General features: G+C 44.0%; 1 protein-coding gene and 1 long non-coding RNA gene across 6 annotated transcripts in view; one reads left to right on the top strand and one right to left on the bottom strand.

Moving 5' to 3' along the window:
• The window catches only part of LOC142069807 (uncharacterized), a 46,039-nt gene extending 45,570 nt beyond the window's left edge, over window positions 1-469 (bottom strand). For 2 of the 3 annotated variants that reach the window (XR_012665785.1, XR_012665788.1), the window contains exon 1: window positions 355-469. This is a non-coding gene — a long non-coding RNA (uncharacterized LOC142069807). The remainder of the gene's footprint in view (window positions 1-354) is intronic. The other variant, XR_012665789.1, reaches the window with a different exon arrangement.
• USP18 (ubiquitin specific peptidase 18) overlaps window positions 1-21,293 on the top strand; it is a 30,980-nt gene that overhangs the window by 1,399 nt on the left and 8,288 nt on the right. The window contains exons 1-9 of one of the 3 annotated variants that reach the window (XM_048828340.2): window positions 478-726; window positions 1,913-1,972; window positions 8,536-8,751; window positions 10,450-10,546; window positions 13,942-14,087; window positions 16,196-16,275; window positions 17,554-17,700; window positions 19,574-19,669; window positions 20,458-20,628. In XM_048828340.2, coding sequence (XP_048684297.1) covers window positions 1,933-1,972; window positions 8,536-8,751; window positions 10,450-10,546; window positions 13,942-14,087; window positions 16,196-16,275; window positions 17,554-17,700; window positions 19,574-19,669; window positions 20,458-20,628 — 993 coding nt within the window. In that variant the 5' untranslated portion in view covers window positions 478-726; window positions 1,913-1,932. Of the gene's footprint in view, window positions 1-477; window positions 727-1,912; window positions 1,973-8,535; window positions 8,752-10,449; window positions 10,547-13,941; window positions 14,088-16,195; window positions 16,276-17,553; window positions 17,701-19,573; window positions 19,670-20,457; window positions 20,629-21,293 lie in introns of those variants that run through there. The other 2 variants (XM_048828347.2, XM_075122248.1) reach the window with 2 other exon arrangements.

Genomic DNA, 21,293 nt, shown 5'->3' with positions numbered 1-21,293 from the left:
TTCTTGGAGCAGCCACCTTTTAAAAAAGAGAGCTTGCCAGACAGAAGGATTCCTCTTTCCCCCACAGATGGCAGGCACCCTGTCCCCTTCCCATACCACTGGGTGAGAGTCTGCGGCGTGAGACAGCCCTAGAGGTCCCAGAGTGCTGGCGAGACAGGACGGGTGAGGTTCTGTCTCACCCACCTGGTCTCTCCAATTGCCTTGCACTCTGGTTTTTTAATCTAACCGCATTTGAGGGCGGAGGGATTTTCAGTCCCCCGTGACTCTATGCGAGTGCCTCAGCGTAGTTTAGAGGTTTCCCTTTTCTGTATCCCCCCCTTTTGGGCTCCCGCCTCCTTTCCGTCACCCCCGCACCTGTGCTGGGACTCCCCCCCGACGCAAGGGAGCGCCGCGTGGAACAGCGTTAGCAGCTCGCCTGGGAGCTGACTCGCTGCACCCTGCTAGCTTACGGCTCCTGGCTGCAAAGGGAGGAGCAGCCTCCTCCTGCCCATGTGAGACCGCGGCAGCTCTTGAGTTTCACTTTCCATGCTCCTCACCGCTGATCAGTGGGAAATCAAAACTGAACGGAGGGCGGTGCGCAACGCCGCCCCCTGAGGCCGCCGCGGAGAACAGCTCCCAGGCAGAGTCCGGGGGAGCCGCGTTGAGGTCGGAGCTCTGGCGAGCTCGGGGGGCTGAAGAGACGCCGAAAGCAGTCCAGGGGGGCTCTTCTTTCTCCCCACAGCTGCGGTAAGTACCTCCCTTTTCACTCATCCTTCATATGATCGATGTTGCGGCATGGCAGGACTTTTGTTTCTAGCGGCAATTTCTGGAGAAAAAGCATGGCTCACACGGAGGGTGACCAGATGTCCCGATTTTATAGGGACAGGCCCGATTTTGGGGGCTTTTTCTTATATAGGCACCTATTACCTCCCACCCCCGTCCCGATTTTTTACACTGGCTGTCTGGTCACCCTACTCACACGGGGTGAAGCCTTCATCTCTAGGTGGTCAGCTCACGTCTAGTCCAGGTCAATAGAAATGGGCATAACTTGGTGGCAGTCTCAGAATAAAGACCAAGCACTTAAAGGATATGGCAACCTAGTTACCGTCTCATCGCTGTAAGTGTTCTCTCCGAGTCAGGGCTTAGGCACCCTGGCAAGGGAGCCAGCAAAGTTTGTACTGCAGGTGGCTATGTGGATGTTAGGAGCAACAACGACGGATGTTAGGAGCAGCAATCCTGCAGGTTCCATCTCCCCTAAAGTAACTTTATTTAAAAAAAATAAACTTCAAATACAAACTACCAAACTGATATGTTAAAGCTTTTCAGGGGACACAGAATTATTAAGATCTATGAGCTATATTTTTGTTTTTACTACAGCACTGGGATGAATTACTTTGTACTGAGCAGAAAAGTTCTCTTTCAAATTCCCATATCGTTCTGTGACCATTATAAAAGTAGAAGTTTCAGCAGGCTCTTAATGAAGTTTCACTTGAGCCACAAACATTTTTGCCCTAGCAAACCGGGGTTCCCACTGAACCCAGAAAAGAATCTTTTTGTGGGGAACTGAGATGGGTCAAGGATACTAGGAAAGACATTGAAAAAGTCTGTCACATAGATGCTGGAATTAGGGATGCTGCAGGTTGGTTCAATGGCTCCCAGCACCCCCACTATACAAATTGTTTCAGCGCACTTGTTGTTCTTCACCAAATCAGATTAGGAGATGTCTCATGAAATTAAGAGACTAGCCTATTAAATGCAACCCCCCACAAAACTATATGCAACATTATGGCTTCACTTTCTTTTGAACTAGAGAAAGAAATCTGTAAATCATACAGAAGAACAATAAAACATTCTATATAGTGCAGCATAAACATTAAACAAACAAACCTAACACAATGATTCACTGAAGTTGATAATGTTCTCTCTTTTACAGATGAGACACAGAAAAGTGAAATGACTTGTCCAAGATCACAGCCAATAAGTGACAACTGTGGTTAGAACTTTTGTATTCCTAACTCCTAGACCTGAGTTCAGTTCTTAAATCTTGCTGCTTCTCTCACTGGACAATGGCAAATATATTTTTCCCCCTCAAACGCATGGTTATATTTTGGTGTTGACAGAATTGTCATTTTCACTTAATAGTTTTTAAGGTCTATGTAAAAATTAAGATGATCTGAGAAATCTTGTGCCCTTTATCCATTTATGATTTAGAAAGAAAATAAGTAGCTCACGTTTCAGTGTTGTGACTATCACATCTTTAAAAAGTTTCTAATTTGACTCAGTTAGGCACAGTTAGCCTGAAAAACAGCACATTTTGAAAGGAGACATTTAGCAACATTTGTGTTAAACCATTTCTCCACCTCTTATAAAGCAGAACCAGGATTTCCTGTATTTAGGAAGGTAAAAGGTACTGTAGAAATTCTGAGGTTTCCTTGTATGAACATTGAAGACAAAATGTGAATATCAGATCACTGGTATTTAAATGAATATGATTCTCAGGGCTAGGGTGACCAGTTGTCCAGTTTTTAAAGGGACAGTCCCATTTTTTTTTTTTTTTAAAAAGGGATAGTCCCACCCCCGTCCCGTTTTCTCAGTTGTTTTCTGGTCACCCTGCTCAGGGCAAATGTAAATTTAACTCACATTTAGTGCAATGTTTGTGAAATATTAACGAGGCATATGTGACTATTAAATTTCCCCTTAAAAATGTAGGCAGATTTATTCAGATGGATATTGCTAACACATTGAGTTCATATAGTATGCATATTCATGTACACTATATGAACATTATCAATTGCTAAAAGCCTGGTCAAAATGATCCCTTTGAACCTCAGTTTGAAAAGCTATTGAAGCCAGTAAAACTTATTGTGATTTGGAAATGAAACTCTACACTGATTCATAGATTCCAAGGCCTAAAGGGACCATTGTGATCATCTAGTCTGATGCCCTGTACAACATAGGCCATAGAACTTGCCCCAAATAATTCCTAGATGATATTGCCTAGAAAAACATCTAATCTTGATTTAAAAATGGTTACTGATGAAGAATCCATTACAACCCTTGGTAAATTGTTTCAGTGGTTAATTACTCTCACTATTAAAAGTATATGTTTTATTTCCAGCATGAATTTGTCTGGCTTCAGTTTCTAGCCATTGGATCGTGTTCTGCTAATCTGATAGATTGAAGAGCCCATTATTTGTTCCCCATGTAGGCTATAATCAAGTCATCCCTTAACTGTCTCTTTGTTAAGCTAATAGATTCAAGGAGCTGAATCTATTCACTATAAAACATGTTTTCTAATCCTTTAATCATTCTCGTGGCTCTTCTCTGAACCCTCTCCGACTCCAATTTATAAACTTCCTTCTTGAACTGTGGTCACCAGAACTGGATATAGTACTCAAATAACAGAACGCAGAACAAAGCCCCCCCGCCCCCACCATTTGAAAGTATCTTCTTTCCTTTTGGTCAGGTGCCAACAAGGTTAATTGAACTGATTAACCCCTTACAGGTAAGGAGGGATATTAAGCTGTATGTTTATGACAAAGGCGAAAAACCCCCAAGGCCTCTGCCAATCTGCCCTGGAGATTGAAAATTCCTTCCCGACCCCAAATATGGCGATCAGCTAAACCCTGATCATGTGGGCAAGACTCACTAGCCAGACACCCAGAAAAGAATTCTCTGTAGTAACTCAGATCCCACCCCATCTAACATCCCATCACAGGCCATTGGGCATATCTACTGCTAATAGTTGAAGATCAATTAATTGCCAAAATTAGGCTATCCCATCTTATCATCTGCTTCATAAACTTATCAAGCTTAGTCTTGAAGCCAGATATGTCTTTTGCCCCCACTGCTTCCCTTGGAAGGCTGTTCCAGAGCTTCACTCCTCTTATGGTTAGAAAAATGAAGGTGAAGATGACTGAGTTAGCTGCGGAAGCCAGTATTTTAAGTTTCTCATGTTGACTTGGCTGACATAGGAGATTTAATTTTTTTTTTTAATTTTCATTTAACTATTTTAGTTAACAAAAACAAACCTGATTTTAAAAAACTTGAATGTTTAACTAAGTTCAAAAATTCATATGCTTGTTTTGTTAAAATATTATATGTTTGCTGTTGAAGAAAAAAATCCAGAATACATAACAATGTTATTTTAGTTAAATAAAACAATTTAAAATGTTTGTCTGGTGATGTTCTCCTCCTAATACAGCATGGCACGAAAATCCTCCAAATAGTAATGATTAGCCTGCTGAATTGGAGATAGTTCACCTCCCAATGACTTCATAAATATTTGCTTCAATTACCTTTGGTAAATGAAATAACCAAACATGCATTCATTTTCTGATATAGCTGTAAAACTAATCTGAAAAGTTTTCAGAATAAATCACTTTAAAAATGTATAGTGTGTACCTTCTAAAAATGAAACCTACATCTATCTCTGAGTTGTGAAGATATGTATTAAGGTTATAACCACCAACAAGAATGCACTTTTATGTAGAAATCCATGATTAAGTAGAGTCTTCCCGACTAGTGATTTAAATCAAATTGATTTAAATCAAATCCACCCTGATTAGTCATATTAAAATGCATATTGTTTGCTTGTGCAAGTTTACCAAGCAATCCAGATTGCTCCAGTGACATGTCCTCTTCATTATTTACCAGTTTCCCCAATTTGTGTGTCATCTGCAAACTTTATCAGTGATTTTATTTCAGGTCATTAATAAAAAAAAAAAGTTAAATCGCATAAGGCCAAGAACCAATCCCTGGGGATGCCACTAGAAATACACCCACTCAATGAGGATTCCCTGTTTACAGTTACACTGAGGCTCATCAGTTAGCTAGTTTTTTATCCATGTAATGTGTAAATATTAATTTGATATCTTTCTAGTTTTTAATTCAAATATCATTCAGTACCAAGTAAAATGCCTTGCAGAAGGCAAAGTATGTTATATCAACACTATTGCCTTTATCAACCAAACTTGTAATCTCATCAAAAAAATATACCAAGTTAGTTTGACAGGATCTATTGCTTGTGAATGCATGTTGATTGGCATTCATTATATTACTTACCTTTAATTTTTTACTAAAGAAGTTCTGTATCAGCAGCTCCATTATCTTTTCCTGGATTGATATCAGTGTGACAGGCCTATAATTACATGAGTCATCTTGTTTACCCTTTTTAAATATTGGCACAATATTACCCTTCTTCCAGTCTTCTGGAATTTCCCTTGTGTTCCAAGATTGTGAGGAGTGTTTTGAGCCTGATGAGTTATCCCTGAGCCTGAATGTTCTGAGCCTGATGAGTCCTCCACCAGCAAAGATCTAACCAGATGGCACTCAAGACAAATATATAGGCTCTGAATGAAAGGAGCCATTTCAGTCAGCTCAGCATCACTACCTTGTTGGGGATACTCCCAGATGCTAGGTAGTTCAGTCATACTATTCCAGCTCTAGCCTGTACCTGCTTTTTCTCCAGCCATGGCTGGCTGTCCTTACAAATACTTATTAAAAAAAATCAAAATTAACAGTCCAAGGAACTCATAGGCCAGTTCTTTACAAAGTCTTAGATGCAAGTCATCTGAATCTTTTGATTTAAAAATGTAACTTTAGTAGCTTCTGTTTGTCACCCTCCTGAGATACAAGTGGTATGGAAACATCTATAATGTTATCATTTGTTTTTTCCCCAATACAGAACAGAAATATTTATTGAACACTTCTGCCTTTTATGTATTATTGGTAATTCTATCATTTCCATCTAATAATGGACCAACACCATTGTCAGGATTGTTTTTGCTCCTAATATACTTTTTAAAAAAAATCTCCTTTTTATTGTCCTTAACTCTGGTGGCTATAGATTTCTCTTGGGGGCTCTTTGTTTTCCTTATCAATTTTGTACAATTCCTAGCTTCTGATTTATATTCACTATTATCAGCTTCCCCTTTCTTGCATTTGTTATGCATGTATATTTTATAGCGGCCTTCACTTCCTCTAAATCAGGTTGTTTTTTTTAACCAGTACATGGATTGTGGCTTTTTGGGCATCTAGTAAAGAGTTCTTAAAGCACTTCCCAAATATTATTAATATTTCTGATTAAAATTCTTCCTTCTAGCTGATGTGGCTTCATTGCCTTCAGCTCTGTGAAACTGGCCCTTTTAAAGCACCAATTATACATACATCACTGGTTTGGACATTATAAATGTGATCAAGTCTTGATCACTTGTTCTCAAGTTAATATTAATTTTTAGTTCTGTGATCAGCTCATCTTTATCAAGACAAGATCTAACATAGAATTGCTCCATGTTGGATACAACACTTTGAGTTAGGAACCTATCGTCCAACTCCATGTCAAACTGCCTTATTAACTCAGTCAGCTTCATGCATTTTTGGCTGTGCTCTGTCAAACACAACTCAAGTCCCAAAGATAAAGATTAAGAATGGAAGATGATTGCTATTGTATTGCTAGCACAATGCGTCATTACATAGGTTATATTTCTAATTTTCTCTTATCTTCTGTTCTTCCACATCCCTTTTCCTTCTGCTTTTAATTTTCTTTTTTCGTTCTCTACGCTGGCCGTTTATGAATTCTTCAAGTGTCTGTAATGGCCTCACTAATTTTTCCATGGTGTTTAACCCTTAATACATTATCTGAGCATTCTTTTTTCTCTACTACATTCTCTCCTCTGTCTAAGAGGCATTTATTTTCTTTTCTGATTCTCCCTCTTCAGCTTCTAATGTTCATCTCATTCTCCCCTCTCTTCTCTATCCCTCCCTCCTGTCTCTGGCTTCTCTTCCCCTGCCCCTCTTCACTAGTCTCTCTGGTTTTCACCTCACATTATAAACAATTTTAATCCTTACCATTTTTCTTTCCCCTCCCTTTGTTAATCCCACTTTTCTAGCTCTGTGTCTTAAGTCCTTCCTCTGTTAACTTCTTGCTGTCTCCCTCTTCCTCATTCTTTCAAGCGCTGCCGTTTCCCCATCTTTCTTCTGTCTTCCCCTTACACAACCACGATTCCTCCTTTTTCTCCCTTTCAGCTATGGCCACTTCAGAGTTGTAACAGATTTAAAAATCTTCACCTGCTCTTCCCCCTGAATTGTGATTGGCCTAAAGTTCTCCCCTCTTAGCTGAGGCTGGTATAAAGACTTACATCTCTGGCTATGTGTCCAGTCCTTATGCCTACCCCAGCTCTTTCTCATAGAGCTTTGAATTAGATATATTCAAAAAAGGTATTTAGACACCTAAACATATTTAAACAGTGAAGCTAGAGCCCCATGAAGGACCTTAAACTCCCTCTTTCTTGTGAGTGGGTAGGATTTAATGTTAGAGCTCATCTATAGTAAGGAAATTTGCAGCAGTATGGTATAGCTATTCAGATGCAAGTTTCCCTACTATAGATGAGCCTTAAGATTAAATCCTACTCATTCACAAGAAAGAGGGAGTTTAAGGTCCTTCATGGGGCTCTAGCTTCACTTAGGGCTAGGTTTCAAATGGGCTTGGGTATATAAATGTCTTTGAAAAATCTGGCCTTTAGCATCTTAGGCCCACTATTGATGGTATTCTCCCAGCCTAGCACTCAGACTCCAGCTATGCAACGAATCGTTTTGCTCCAGCGTTTGGTACTAGCCTGCTCCTGTGGCTATGGTATCCTGGCTATTGTTATGTAGTTCTAGATGCCAGTTACTCTGGACACTCTGGTTATATTAGTACCTGTTCTTGCCTCCTCAGGCTATTGCAGTCAATTTCTGCTATTGGTGCTTTTTAAATTGCTCATTCTTATTCAGTTTAGCATTTTTTTTACATTGTGACTGTTCAGAGATTGATGTTTGAGTTTGGCTATACAGATATGCTGCTGGATGAACAGTATAGGGCATCACATTGCTTTGCAGCTTTATTGTAGTGATTTTTTGAAAGCTCAGTGTATGCTAAGGGTCCCATTCGTCAAGGTCAGTATTTCCCCAAACTTGGACGCTGCTTGTTCAGGGAAAGCCCCCGACGGGACGGTTTGTTTACCTGCTGCATCCGCAGGTTCGGCCAATTGCGGCTCCCACTGACCGCAGTTCACTGTACCCGGCCAATGGGGGCTGTGGGAAGTGGCACAGGCAGAGGGACATACTGGCTGCCACTTCCCGCAGCCCCCATTGGCCAGGTACAGCAAACCGCAGCCAGTGGGAGCCGCGATTGGCCGAACCTGCAGACGCAGCAGGTAAACAAACCGGCCCAGCCTGCCAGACATACCAGACAAGGCCAGCCAACCAGACTAAATGGATCCTGAACATGTCTCGGTTTTCCTTTGGGTCTAAAGAGATTTGGTGCTGATGAAAGATGCCTAGCAGACAGCCGTGCAGACCAGGGTCTTTAATTTAGCCACAAACCAGGTACAGGATGTGCAATGGCAGTGTGCTCTCCACTCATACTGCCCTGCAGATATATTTCTGGGGTTCCAACATGTAATGACATTAATCATGTTTATTTTACTAACGTTCTTCATTGTTAAATCTGTTCTGTGTTTGTATAATAAATACAAAGATGAATCTCACTTTGCTGTATTCTGCCCATCTTTCCAGTCTCTCTAGGTCCTTTTGTATTACTGAAGTCCTTGTGTTGCCCTGTGCTGTTGATGGGCCAGGGAATTGGCTGTCCATTGAAAAGCAGAAAGTCAGAGCTGGCATTAAACCAGAGCATGAGGAAGGAGGAAGATGGAGAAGAGTGCAGAGAGGAAGCTGTGGAGAGAGGTGACCAGCAGCTAAGAGCTCTCTGTGGTGTGGCAGACTTAAACAATGGTAATTGTTTTTTACTCTCCTTCCCCCCTCATCCCCTTTTTGTGTCATTCACTCCATGTTGTGTGCTCTCCCCCCCACCTTATTCTTTTTCCCTTTGCTAAAATTCACATATGGAGGATTTGTACAAATCAGATATTAGAACTAACTCATTTGACTCTTCCAAGTGAAAGTTTTGTGCTTTAGGAAAAGCGCTACTTGAGGATCCCAAGTGTTTTCTTCCCTTCAAAACCCTAAACTGGGCAGATTTTCTTTCTAGTTGAGGATGGTTGGATGTTGGTTGCATCTCCCTCCACACTACATCAAAGTTGCTCCTGAGTTTGCTGAAGGGTCACTTCTAGGTCATGGACCCTAATTGCCAAGTTATATCACTGGACTAGCCTCCCAAAAGCTCTCTTCACTGTTTTAAATGCAGATACTGTTTTATCCCGTGCATTTATCCTCTCTCACCCACTATATTCACCTTTCCATTGTGGGCTTTTCTTCATTGCAGTGTGAACTCAAGTTACCGATACTCCAGTTACCTCCTCTCAAGTTAGCTTAGCTTGAGTGAGCGTAGTCACAGTGGAAAACATTCTGGCTGCACAGCGTTTGGATTAGCAACACGGTAGCTGAGTCCCAGCTGCAGTAATAGCTCCAGCAGCAGCACTTGAGTTTTAACCCATGCCCTTTGATGGGCCTGCTAGGTCAAATTTTGAGCACCACTCCACTCGAGCTAGAGATTTGTATGTGCGGATGGGAGTCCAGTTACAGGCAAGAGCTCAAGGTAACACTGCAGTGAAAACAAATTCTGAGTGTGTCTGCCTCTGGGGTGAGGAGATTACCTTGCTAGGGACAACACATCTCACCTCTATCCATTTTACCCCACTTCCTATGCAAACAGAAGCTTTTGTTTCTCGTACACCTCTGAATGAAAATTACTTCTCTTTACCTCCTTCCCTTTAGCTTTGTCTCTTTCCTTAAAACTGTGCAAATTGGTTGAAATACTGGTGATAGATTGTCAGACCTGAACAGGAACCCTGAATCTATTTCCTTGAACTGGTGTGACCAGAGAGCAAGTGTGAAAAATCGGGACAGGGGTGGGGGGTAATAGGCGCCTATATAAGAAAAAGCCCCAAATATGGGGACTGTCTCTATACATTTGGGACATCTGGTCACCCTAGGTGTGACAGGGCATTAAAATATGGACCCTAAGCCAGAGCTGAATGTTGTGATTAGGGCCTCGCTCCCTAGAAGTCTGAAGGAAGTCTGAAGAAACTCCCTCATCCAGACAACCCTCACATTTTTGGGGGAATGGGTTTCAAAGTCAGACTGACCTAGATCCAGATTTTGTAGCTTGAGCTCATTTTTGGAGACACCCTCCCAACTCTCCCCAGCTGTCAGAGGCAAACCAATGCTAAGATTTTAAAGGGGTGTAAGATAGGGTTGCCAACCCTCCAGGATTGGCTGGGAGTCTCCAGGAATTAGAGATTAATTTTTAAAGATTATGTCATGTGATGAAATCTCATGAATATGTCCAACCAAAGTTGGCAACCCTAGTAAGAGTAGATTTGACCCTTCCTCCATCCTAGTGAAGATGCTGAGCCTATATGTTAAATAGGCTGAAAGTGCCACAGGGAAATTTGCTATCATCTTCTCACCACCCCTTACTCTCCTTGCCTCCATGTGAGTTCTAAGCCCCACTTTCTCTTGTTCCTACAGGAGCCATTGGGCTATACAATATGGGACTAAGCTGCTGCCTGAATTCTCTGCTTCAGGTGTTCTTCATGAACACACACTTCACCACGATACTACGAAGGTAAGAGATGCACAGGAGCAGTACCCATTCACTGAGCTCAAACTGCCGGCGATAAGTCTGTTTTCAAGTGGAATGTCCATCCAAAGGAATGGATTATGAGGAGGTGCCAGGTGCTTCCCAAACAAGAGTGAGCCCCGAATATGCCAAAGGCAGAAGACTAGGGCTCTGCAAAACACAGCCATTTTGATTCACAGCGGTTTGTTAGAGACTGAAAATAGGCCATATTTGCACATTAATATAATTTAATCCCAGACTGGGATATTTGAGATAATATGTATACTGATCTAAGGATTATATTTTTCCATAACTAGGGTGACCAGATAGCAGGTGTAAAAAAATCAGGACTGGGGGTGAGGGGTAATAGGTGCCTATATAAGAAAAAGCCCCCAAAATCAGGACTGTCCCTATAAAATCAGGACATCTGGTCACCCTATCCATAACAGGACAGTTTTATTCTAGTTATATCCATGAAGAATAATCCCTGTGCAACAATATAAACCATTCACTTTACAACTATAAACATTCCACAGTTATAGGCCCAAATTGCACAGCCTTATTCCTGCCTGGGTTAGATATTTGTTTGGGTGGATGGACAGCATGTAGTATCCCATTGCTTTGCCCCTTTATTGTGCCACATTGACTTCAGGGGGTTGCATAGAACAGGGGAGACAGGGCAGATTTTGACCCTGTACCTTTCTGCTGCCCATACTGACAGCTATTTCAGTTTGTTTAGCTCACTGCAGTGCATTTAAGTGGATAGTCTCTATATTCCCCACTACCTCCATATGTCCCAGAAGAAGGGTACACTCATTGACATGCTGTAGAAGGTGCACAGCCACCAACAGTGCTAACCTGTGGCAGGTTATCTCCCCATTGACAACACAGTCCTGTCCTTCAACACCCCCACACCAGGGGTTTCCAGTCCTCCCCTTTCACACAGGGATTTTGGGGACTGGGCCCTTGAACAGGCAAGATCTTTTCCAGTTGGCTTCTTACCCTCAGTAAATGTTCCCCTTATGGCAAAATCCTCTCAGAATGGGTAGCAGGGCTCAGGCCTGCCCTCTCCACCAGCCTCCAGTCCAGGGCCCAATGGTAGGCAGCTACACTCAGCATCCCAAGGTGCTAAGCAGCCACCCCCAGACCACTTCCTACCCAACTCTCTTTTAGCTTGCAGGAGTAAGTCACTCCAATCTAGTCTCTGACCTGCATTCTCAGTCACCAGCCTCTTCTCTCTGCAGGTTTGCACAGGGCTGTGGAGTCAGGTCCCAGGTAGTGAGTGCCAGGACAGTACTTTCTCCCTTCTACAGCCTACTTCTGAGGCTCCACCACTGTTCCTTTTAAAGCCTTGCCTCCAGCTTGTGCAGGCATTGCAGGTGTGGCTGGGTGGGGCCACCAGAGCTGTTCTTTAACCCCTTGCTCTCCAATGTGGGGGGTTTGTATTCCCCACCATACACACCCCGGGGGAAAGAGACAGGGTTGCAGTGCTGCAGAGATGTGGAGAGAGACTAGAACTGGCATAGAGATGTCACTGATATCTGCTTGCTAGGCTTGGTACGAGGAGTGGGAAAATGAGCAGTGGAGGGTAGAGAAGGAATCCTCCCCCCATAGCCACAGGGCAACTCCAGAGCCACTGTGGAAGACCCCAGGCAAAGAGATGATGGGGGAGGGTCAGACCCATGTTTCAGCTGGTCCCATCCCCGCCCTGGTGTTAAAGTAGAATGAGCCAGAAGGGGGAGCTCTTACTGCATCAAGCAGGGAGGAGTTACTCAGCTAGGGGGAGTTGAAGGGGGGCTGGGTGGGTGTGGAGGGAGCTGCTTACCAGCCCAAGGAGAAGAAGGGGAGCTCCCCTCTGCTTTCAGAAGAGAAAAGGGATGTGTGCTCACTTTTAACCCCTGCTCATTCCCCACCTGCTGCCCAGGGCCGGATTTCCAGTTAGGCACAGTAGACACGGGCCTAGGGGCGCTGGTGTTCTAGGAGCACCTAAAAGTTAAAAGTGGGTTAAAAGTTAATATATACAGCTCCCCTGCGGGCTCCTGGCATGGGTTGGTGGCACTGGCAGAGCCAGAGCACGGCTGCTGCACTGGGCTGCTGGAGGTACAGAAGGTACCTGGAGACCGCTTGCCGGGGGAAGAGTTACAGTGTCCCCCTTGCGCCTCACCTGGGGTGGGTGGGCTGCGCCTGGCTTGATCTGGGAGCCCCATGCGTGGTGGAGGGTCTCGTGCCTTCCTGGGGTGGCTGTGTTTATATTTCTTTTGGTTTCATTTTTTATGGAAAACATAAAGGTCAACTGTAGGCAGGGAGAGCACTGAAGATGCTGTGGCTAGGGGCACATAAGGTGTAAATCCAGCCCTCCTGCTGCCACAGAACTGAGTGCCACACAGGGTACACACCCTCCAGGAGTCCCCTCAAACCCTTGTGCCATCTTGCACAGCGTAAGTAATTTGAGAGTAGATAACTTGAGCTAACGCTGCAATAAAGAAAAGCCCACAATGGAAGGTCTTAATACCAGAGGGACCATTGTGTGTCGGGCCCAGTCTGCAAGATGCTGAGTGCCCTCAACTCCCCTTGAAGTAAGAGAAAGTAAGGGTGCTCAGCGCATCACAGGATTGAGCCCAAACATATCACTGGATGTGCATCTGGGTCTCCAGGACTGAAATACAACTACAAAACTCCATTGCACTGCTTAGGTTCTGAAATGTGCTTCAGCCAGCCCCCTCCCTTCCTGGTGTCACCTTAATAGTAGTTTGTCCTTTGTTGCCATTTCCTTCACCCCATTTCCCCCCCCCCCGTCCCCCCCGGCACCCTATTTCTAACCAAGAGCAGGAACTGAACGTGTTGAAATTTGCTATTTCTGCCACCCAATATGAGGCTGATTTTCAGTCATGTTAAGGCCCCTTTCCAAAGCTTTGGCAAAATAACTTCCTGGACAGGGCACCTTTCCAGCTGGGGGAGAGTTGAAATAAGGGCTTTATACCAGCCCTGTTTGTAGCATGCAGTATGGGCAGGATTTTGGGTGTGTGGGGGCTGAAGGGAGTGGGTGAAGGGCAGGAAGAGGTACGTATGTCTGGAGCCCACTGTGTTACAGCTATTCTTTGTTTCCCAGGGTGACTTAAAGGCGCCTCTGGCCCAGCTATTCTGCCCCAAACTCAGGGATGAAGGAACTTAGAATCAAGGCCTATCTCTTTAAAACATGCTACCTGCCCCATTGGTTGAGGTAGTGCAGCTGCCTCCTGCTGGCAAGTCTTCTTTCTTTACTCTTTTATCATAGGCATATATGTAATGGTTGCCTCTTCAACTGCTGTCTGTGCTGTTTACTCTGCCCCTTTGGTTACGATGGCTGGTACTCTGTACCTGTGATGCTTGTTCACTGCTCCTGTTGCGTTTTCTATTCACAGGATCAGAGTCCCGGTAGGACATGCAGAACAAAAGGAGAGTGTCCCATACCAAATGCTCTTGCTGTTGGAACAGATGCAGCGTAGCAAACAGAGAGCCGTGTATCCCCAAGAACTTGTCCTCTGTCTCACTGTGCACAATTTGAAATGTAAGCGGTAACCAACCAGCCCCCGGATGCTGAACCGGGGAAGTCACCAAGCACTAATAGGCTCAGTGTGCCCTCTGACTCCCCTCCTCATGTGTTCTAGGAATGGGAGAAGTGGTGGTGCAGAGTCATGCTGGTTACAGCAGCCTGTCCACGGGGGAAGGGCAGCTGGGCCTTATTTCCAGATCAGGGGAGAGACCGACAGCCCTGGAGAGTGACCTCACTTTTGGCCAGGGGATGCGATGGCTGCACATATTCTATAGGAACAGAATGTTTTACTGTAGGTGAAGAGAGGCACTTTGGTTCTAGACAGAGGTGTGAAATCCTTTGGGAGTAGAGGGAGTCAGATTACTGCTTGACGTATCGTGTTATATTAACATGATCACATCGGGGAAGCTGCACTCTCTCTCTCTCTCTCTCTTATTAGAAAGTAAGACCATGTCTACACTAGCATGTATGTTGGCAAAACTTTTCTCTCTCAGGGGTATGAAAAAACCCACCCCCGGAGTTACAGAATTTTTGTCAGCATCAGTGCTTGTGTGCAGAGCGCTATGCTGATGGGAGACGCTCTCCCGCCAACATAGCTACAGCCACGCGTTGAGCTGGTTTTAATATGTCGCCGGGAGAGCTCTCTCCCATCGGCATAACGTGGTTACATAAGTGCTCTTACAGCAGCACAGCTGTATTGGTGCAGCTGTGCTGCTGTAAGCTTGTAAGTGTAGACATGGCCTAAGTGTCAGTTGGAAGAAAGAGCAGGAAGATAAATGGATGATTGGACTCATCCCTGAGCTTATAAGACATATCCATCTTTTTAGTTCTGTCATAAATGCTGAGAGAAGACCTGATCAGATCAACCGTCCAGTTGAGCACTTGCCAAAAGCAGATCTATTATTGTACATATGCGATCAGTAGTGATTAGTGATGTGTGTGTGTGCGCACACATACATGTGCAAAATGTTGCATATATATTGGACTAATCTTTATCATGTAAAATGCAGAACAAGACACTGTTAAGAGAGCTATAGTAGAGATATACCAGCAAATTCAGACATGGTATAGGCAGGAGGGTAAGCACTTGAGTGTGCCTACTTACATCAGAGCTAAATCTGTCCCTTTGAGATTGAGTTGCCTACATTTAGCCTTCTCTGTTCCAATGAAAGCGAGATGGCCAAATAAATCTCACAGAGTTCTACAATGTGGCCCACATTCTCTCCTGTCTTTAGTATGGAGGAATGGCGCATAGGCACAATATATCCTAGCCTACAATGCTCTGTCTGGATTGGGATGGACTATTAAATCCTGGGACCTGTAAACTCTGTGGGCTGTACCTCCATATTAAAGGCATGGATGGCTGTAATCTGCTCAGTGGTATGCAAATTAAGGAGCAGATCCCTATGCAAGAACACAGCTTAAGTATCTGCACTGGGCATTGGGCAGACTTGCAGGGAGATTGAAGGCAAAAACACTGTGCCCCAGGCTGTGGAGCCATTCCACAAAGGTAGTTTCAGCTGCCCCTAGTGCACAGGTAGCTTCCATGGAACAGGGCTCTGTGCTGCACAGTATGTGTGCACTCTCTGCCTGATTCCTAAATCCCGCCCCCACTCCAGCTTGAGCAGTGTAGACTGGTTCTGCTCCGTGGAGGAGGGCACAGGATTTTTCCTTAAGTGTGGTTCTCAGGCATCTTCTCAACAGGGCTCTTTAAACAAGCCCTACAGAAAACTATCTTCCATGCATCTAGGTTTGTAAATGTGCCATTTGGGCCCAGTGAGAAATCCAAGTGTAAGATTCCTGCACAGTACTTGACTCCTTGAGCTGGCAGGGAGTGCTGCGGTAGCATTGTGTTCAGCCCCTGGGTTGGAAGGAGGTGCCTCATATTGTTCTGTAATAAGACAAAGAGATTGTTCCAGAGTGACATTGACTGGACTCCAGGGGAAACTCCACCCTTTCCTCATAGATCAGGCAGATGTTTGGTATGGTATGGGGGGGTTAAGACTGGGGAGGACTGCGGATGAGAAAGTGGATGGAAACCTTAGGTCTCTGAGAGGGGCTCCAAGGAATGAAATGTGCTGTTTGCAATGCTAACATTGGTTGTAATGTCTCTGTTTGTCCAGTGTTTGTCCAGTATGATGCTGCTCACCTCTTCCTGAGCCTCTGGAACCTCGTTAAGAATCAGATCACAGACCGGCAGCTGGTAAGTGCTCTGATGGAAAAAAGGAATGTGACACCTGCACCCTAGAGATTCCACAGCTTTCCCTATTCACTAACCGTGGTTCTCTGTGAGCCTCCATGAGTCACCTCCACCTCATCTGGCATCCTGCTACCAAACAATCCGGCCTCTCACTTCCCAGCCACAAGGAATTGGCAATTTAAGTCTCAATTAAAATGTATCCGTACATCTTTCAGACCACACCAAGGTGGTAATTCCCTTTGTGGGGGAGACTGCTTGTTAATAAGAAAAAACATGTTCCTTCTGCAAAATTGGGTTTGGTTAACTCATGTTTCTTCCTACCTCAAATTGTACAAATTACCTCAAATGTACATAAATATTGTTCAGTATTATCTTTAAACTTCCCCGCTTGCATTAATGTTTGTCAGCTGCCTCTAATATTCAGTCATGGTTTACATGTTATCTGGATGGTAGTTCCTCCCATCAGAGGCTCCTAGGCGAACAGTAAACAGTAATGCTGACTTTCCTCCACACCAGTAGCATAGTTTGTTCATGCAAGTTCAATACAAAACTATACATATAAGTGTCTCACAGTTATGCCCCTATTGCTACTGTAGCCTGATTATGTAGTCTCCCATGGTGTTTATATCAATGGTTCTCAACCTTTCCAGACTACTGTACCCCTTTCTGGAGTCTGATTTGTCTTGCGTACCCCCAAGTTTTTAAGTGAGGTGAAACTTGGGGGTATGCAAGACAAATCAGACTCCAGAAAGGGGTACAGTAAGACAAGACAAGACTACTTGCTTACAAAATCAGACAAAATACAAAAGTGTCACAGCATACTATTACTGAAAAATTGCTTACTGTCTCCTTTTTACCATATAATTATAAAATAAATCAATTGGAATATAAATATTGTACTTACATTTCAGTGTATAGTATATAGAGCAGTATAACCAAGTCATTGTCTGTATGAAATGTTAGTTTGTACTGACTTCACTAGTGCTTTTTATGTAGCCTGTTGTAAAACTAAGCAAATATCTAGATGATTTCATATACCCCTTGGAAGACCCCTAAGTACCCCCAGGGGTACATGTACCCCTGGTTGAGATCCACTTATTTATATTGTCCTCATTTAGATGCTGTGAGGTACTCTCTGTCTAGGCAGATGAAAGATCTGGTTTCAAGTCCTAAAGAAGTGACGCTGCATTAAGTGTCTAATACAGTCACTGTCACACCTGCAGAGGGAAGAGCATCAGCTGTGTTGTTCATATCCATTTCTTGTTCTTTTCTACTCTTTAGGCTGACAGGTTGACCACGCTGTACACTATCTGGGTGCAGGAGTATCTGGTTTGTCAGAAGTGCTCCTTTGAAACCAGGAGGGACAGCAACATGGTAACCCTCCCACTCCCAATGTTTAATGCCCATTCTCAGCGACTGAAGACACTGGTACGTTCAGCCCTTCAAAACTCAGCACTTAATGGGGAGGAACAGTCCACTCCGCTAAGGCACCAGGCATCCACTTCAGGTGCCTCTCCTCAGAGGGGCTGTAGCCAGTGTCTGTGCAAGGGATACTGGTCTTTCAGATGGATGTAAAACTCTGTTTATCCCAGGTGGATTTACAGGCGGAAGATTAAGCTCTTGAGGCTCCTTTCTGAAAAGCTTAGGGGAAAATTCTGGTGTCCTGGCTAGGATTCCCCTCTCTTGGTAAAACACCTCCTTTAAAAGCTCTGTGTGCTTATCAGAGCTTAGATATCACAATAATATATGCCTTAGAAATATCTAAGGTAGCTAGATAACATGAGCTATTGCTGAACACAGAAATACTGCCTTTACCTACAGAGGCCTGGTACTATTTATGCTGCAGTACTGTGTTTAGTGATGCTCCGATACTACAGGGACGCGGGGGTCATATACATGTTTAGCTAGATAGATGCTATGGTGTTCAATGATATTTGGATTCAAAGGGCCTGATTCACATTTACACTAAGGCCCCATTGTACTGCTGTAGCAATGGACATTTAAGGGATCTTAAAGAGGTTGTAAATTACAGTTGCACTTCAACACCTTTTCCCTGAATCAACAGTTCTCCTTATCTCCAACTAGTGCAGTTGTCTCAGGGACCAAAGAAAGAGGGGACACAAGTTGAGATCAATCCAAAGATTTGTTTCTTAAAACAGGAATTATGGTAGGAGTTCTGATCCAGCAGAATCAGAATATGCATGTGTGTGTGCACAGCCACTTGTGGGCTAGGAGGGCTAGTAGCAGGGCTTGAGTTGTGCCGGAATGCTCCAGAATGCAATTCCTGCATGCCAGAAGGGCGTTCCCGTACTTCTGTTTTAAAGACTCCAACACTGTATAATAGGTAAAGTGGGGATTATGAGCATTTTGCCACTGACTTCAAATGGGAACATGATCAAGCCCTGGGGCGAAGGGGAAGGTTTAGAAGGCCAAGATTTTCAAAAGTGACTAGTGATTTTATGCCCCTCAGTTTCTGGGAACCCAACTTGAGAGACCTTAAAGGCACCTGATTTTCAGAGGATGAGTGCTCAGCACTTCCCAAAAATCAGTCCCCTTTGAGCCTTCTCCAACTGGGCCCACAACAATGAAGGCATCCAAAAGCACTAATCATTTTTGAAAATGTAGGCCAAAATGTCCCCAAATGCAGTTTCATGCTCTCGGTGTAGGGTTGCACATTCCATTGTGCTTGATCCATAGTCTTTCTAACAGAACACTCCTTAATGTGTTGGCGTCAGTAAGAACAAACACTGTTTTGCTTAAGTTACTGCTTTCCTGTGCTGGAAAAAGAAATGAAATCAGGTTGTTGGGGTTTGAACTAAGCAGAAAACATAACTGGAGCTCTGTCTGGGCCTGTATAGACTAGGAGACGTGTTTTCTAAAAATGGAGTAAGGTAACTTGATGTGGCTAACATGACTTGAAACACCACCTAACACATAGTGTACACACAGTTCAACTCTTTAAAATTGTGTTAGCTTGTAACCTAAGAGGGAGCCTAAACTACAGTACAACAATATGACAAATAGAGGGAAACTGGAGAGGCAAAAATTAAACTTTTAATGTGAAAAAGAAGCAAATGTGAAAAAAGACTTTAAAACCAGCCCAACATGTCTTTTTGGATCTCTTTTATTCACAATAAAGCCGCAACAAAACCAATTTATTTTCCTTTGCTAGACACTTTGAAATACAATACCTTCTGAAGGTTTGCCTTGAAATTGCAGCCTTTGAAATGAAGCAGAAATAGAAATGTAACTTCTCAGAGGAGTTCTATTTGGCTGCTAGAATCCCTCACTGTGTTTCTAGGAGGATTCCTTGCACTGCTTTTTCCAGCCCGAGCAGCTGACTGACAATAACATGTGTCTCTGTGAACAGTGTGAAAGGAAAACACCAAGTCTGCAGGTAAGTGACTGTTCCCCTAATTCTGCCTACACATGGAATTGCCATCAGGGTCGAGGTGCTGCCACTGCAGACATATAGCAGTGCAGTAAGTCTCAATTGGCAAGACCAGCTATATTAATGTTGCCAAAACGAAAGAGAAAGACCTATCAAGCTGAGTACAACCCACCTAGGGTAGGATAGTACTGCTCAAAGTCTCCATTTCAGGCCATTGCCCAACATGGACATTCCCTATTAGCATATCTCTCACCCATCCTGCATTTTGTAGGAAAGCCCCACTATTCTTGCCGGCATCCCACCGTGCAACTCCCATGCCTGCTTGTGCCTGCTGTGATCCCTCTAACAGGTGCTCTCCTCCATCCCCTCCTGTGTCCTTGTGTAATAGGCAGAGGGAGCAGTATAGTACATGCTTCAGGGTAAGGATAGTAGACAGAGTGTGAAGTAATGCACAAAATGGACACCTTAAGGCTGAGCCTCTGAATCACACCAAAGATGGGAAACTTGTGTGTGTGTGTGTGTTTAGCACCTGCATTCCAGGATCCCCCAAACAACTGTGCTTGTATTTCTGACCTACAGCTCTTCATGCTATTCCAGTTCTAGGAATAAAATGTGAACAAGTGCCTTTTACATATGCCTGAAACTGAACTGTGGTCTTCTAAAGTGACAGGTTGGGGGAATTGATTCACTGTACCACTAACCACTTTTCACCCTAATTACACTCACACTGATCTCAGCATCTTCATCCATTCTTGATTCTTTAGTTTTCAGTTCAAGTGTTTATTGCTTTGCAGGGTATGAGGCTAACATGTCTGCCACAGACTCTCACTCTTCACCTAAAGCGCTTCTGCTACAGGAAATCTTCCTGGACTCAGAAGATCAGCTACTCTCTGCCTTTTCCACAAAGCCTTGATTTCAACCAGATCCTGACACAAGAGCAATTTCACCCAGATGCCAAAGAGAAGGTGAGACATTCTCATCCGTTGTACTTGGAGGAAGCAGATTTCCTTCTCTCCTATTCACTCAGCTCTCACAAGAAGAGACTCGCAGGTCAGACAGACATTACCCTCAATGTTCTCCATCTTTCTAATAGAGTCATGCCCTGGGCTTTAGCTGTACCTAATGGTGTTCTACATCCTGTGATTTTAACCCTTTCAGGCACTATGCAACTGTTGTGCTTAGACTCTGCTAAACCAGCAAACCAAGACTGTTGCTACCAGGGCCATCTACCACACTAACCTGACTCAAAAACTTATACCTTCCTTCTTCTGAGACCAGGTAGCATGACTGTCCCAGCACTGCCTTGTTTCCAGCTTGCTACAGAAAAGATCAAGGCACACTCCCCTTATGTCTTATTTAATCACAATTTTGTCTGACAGACAAATTCTGCCTTGGCCTGCATCCCACCCCCCAACTTTCTCGGTATTGAAGCCTCAATGAGCAGCAGAGCTGGTGTTTCACTGTGTGGGAGGCCAGGGTTTGGGGCATCCACTCACAGCAATCAACACAATTGTTCATGCCATGGAAATGTGTTTAGCAGGGATCCCATCTATGCCACTGCAGGAGGGTTTCATCTCAACAGGACAGGGACATAGCTGGTGGATATGTGCCTATGTGAAGCTGCTGGTCA

This window comes from Caretta caretta, chromosome 1 (assembly GCF_965140235.1).
Source record: "Caretta caretta isolate rCarCar2 chromosome 1, rCarCar1.hap1, whole genome shotgun sequence".
In the NCBI taxonomy this organism is placed as follows: Eukaryota; Metazoa; Chordata; order Testudines; family Cheloniidae; genus Caretta; species Caretta caretta.
This window is presented reverse-complemented; position numbering and strand designations above follow the sequence as displayed.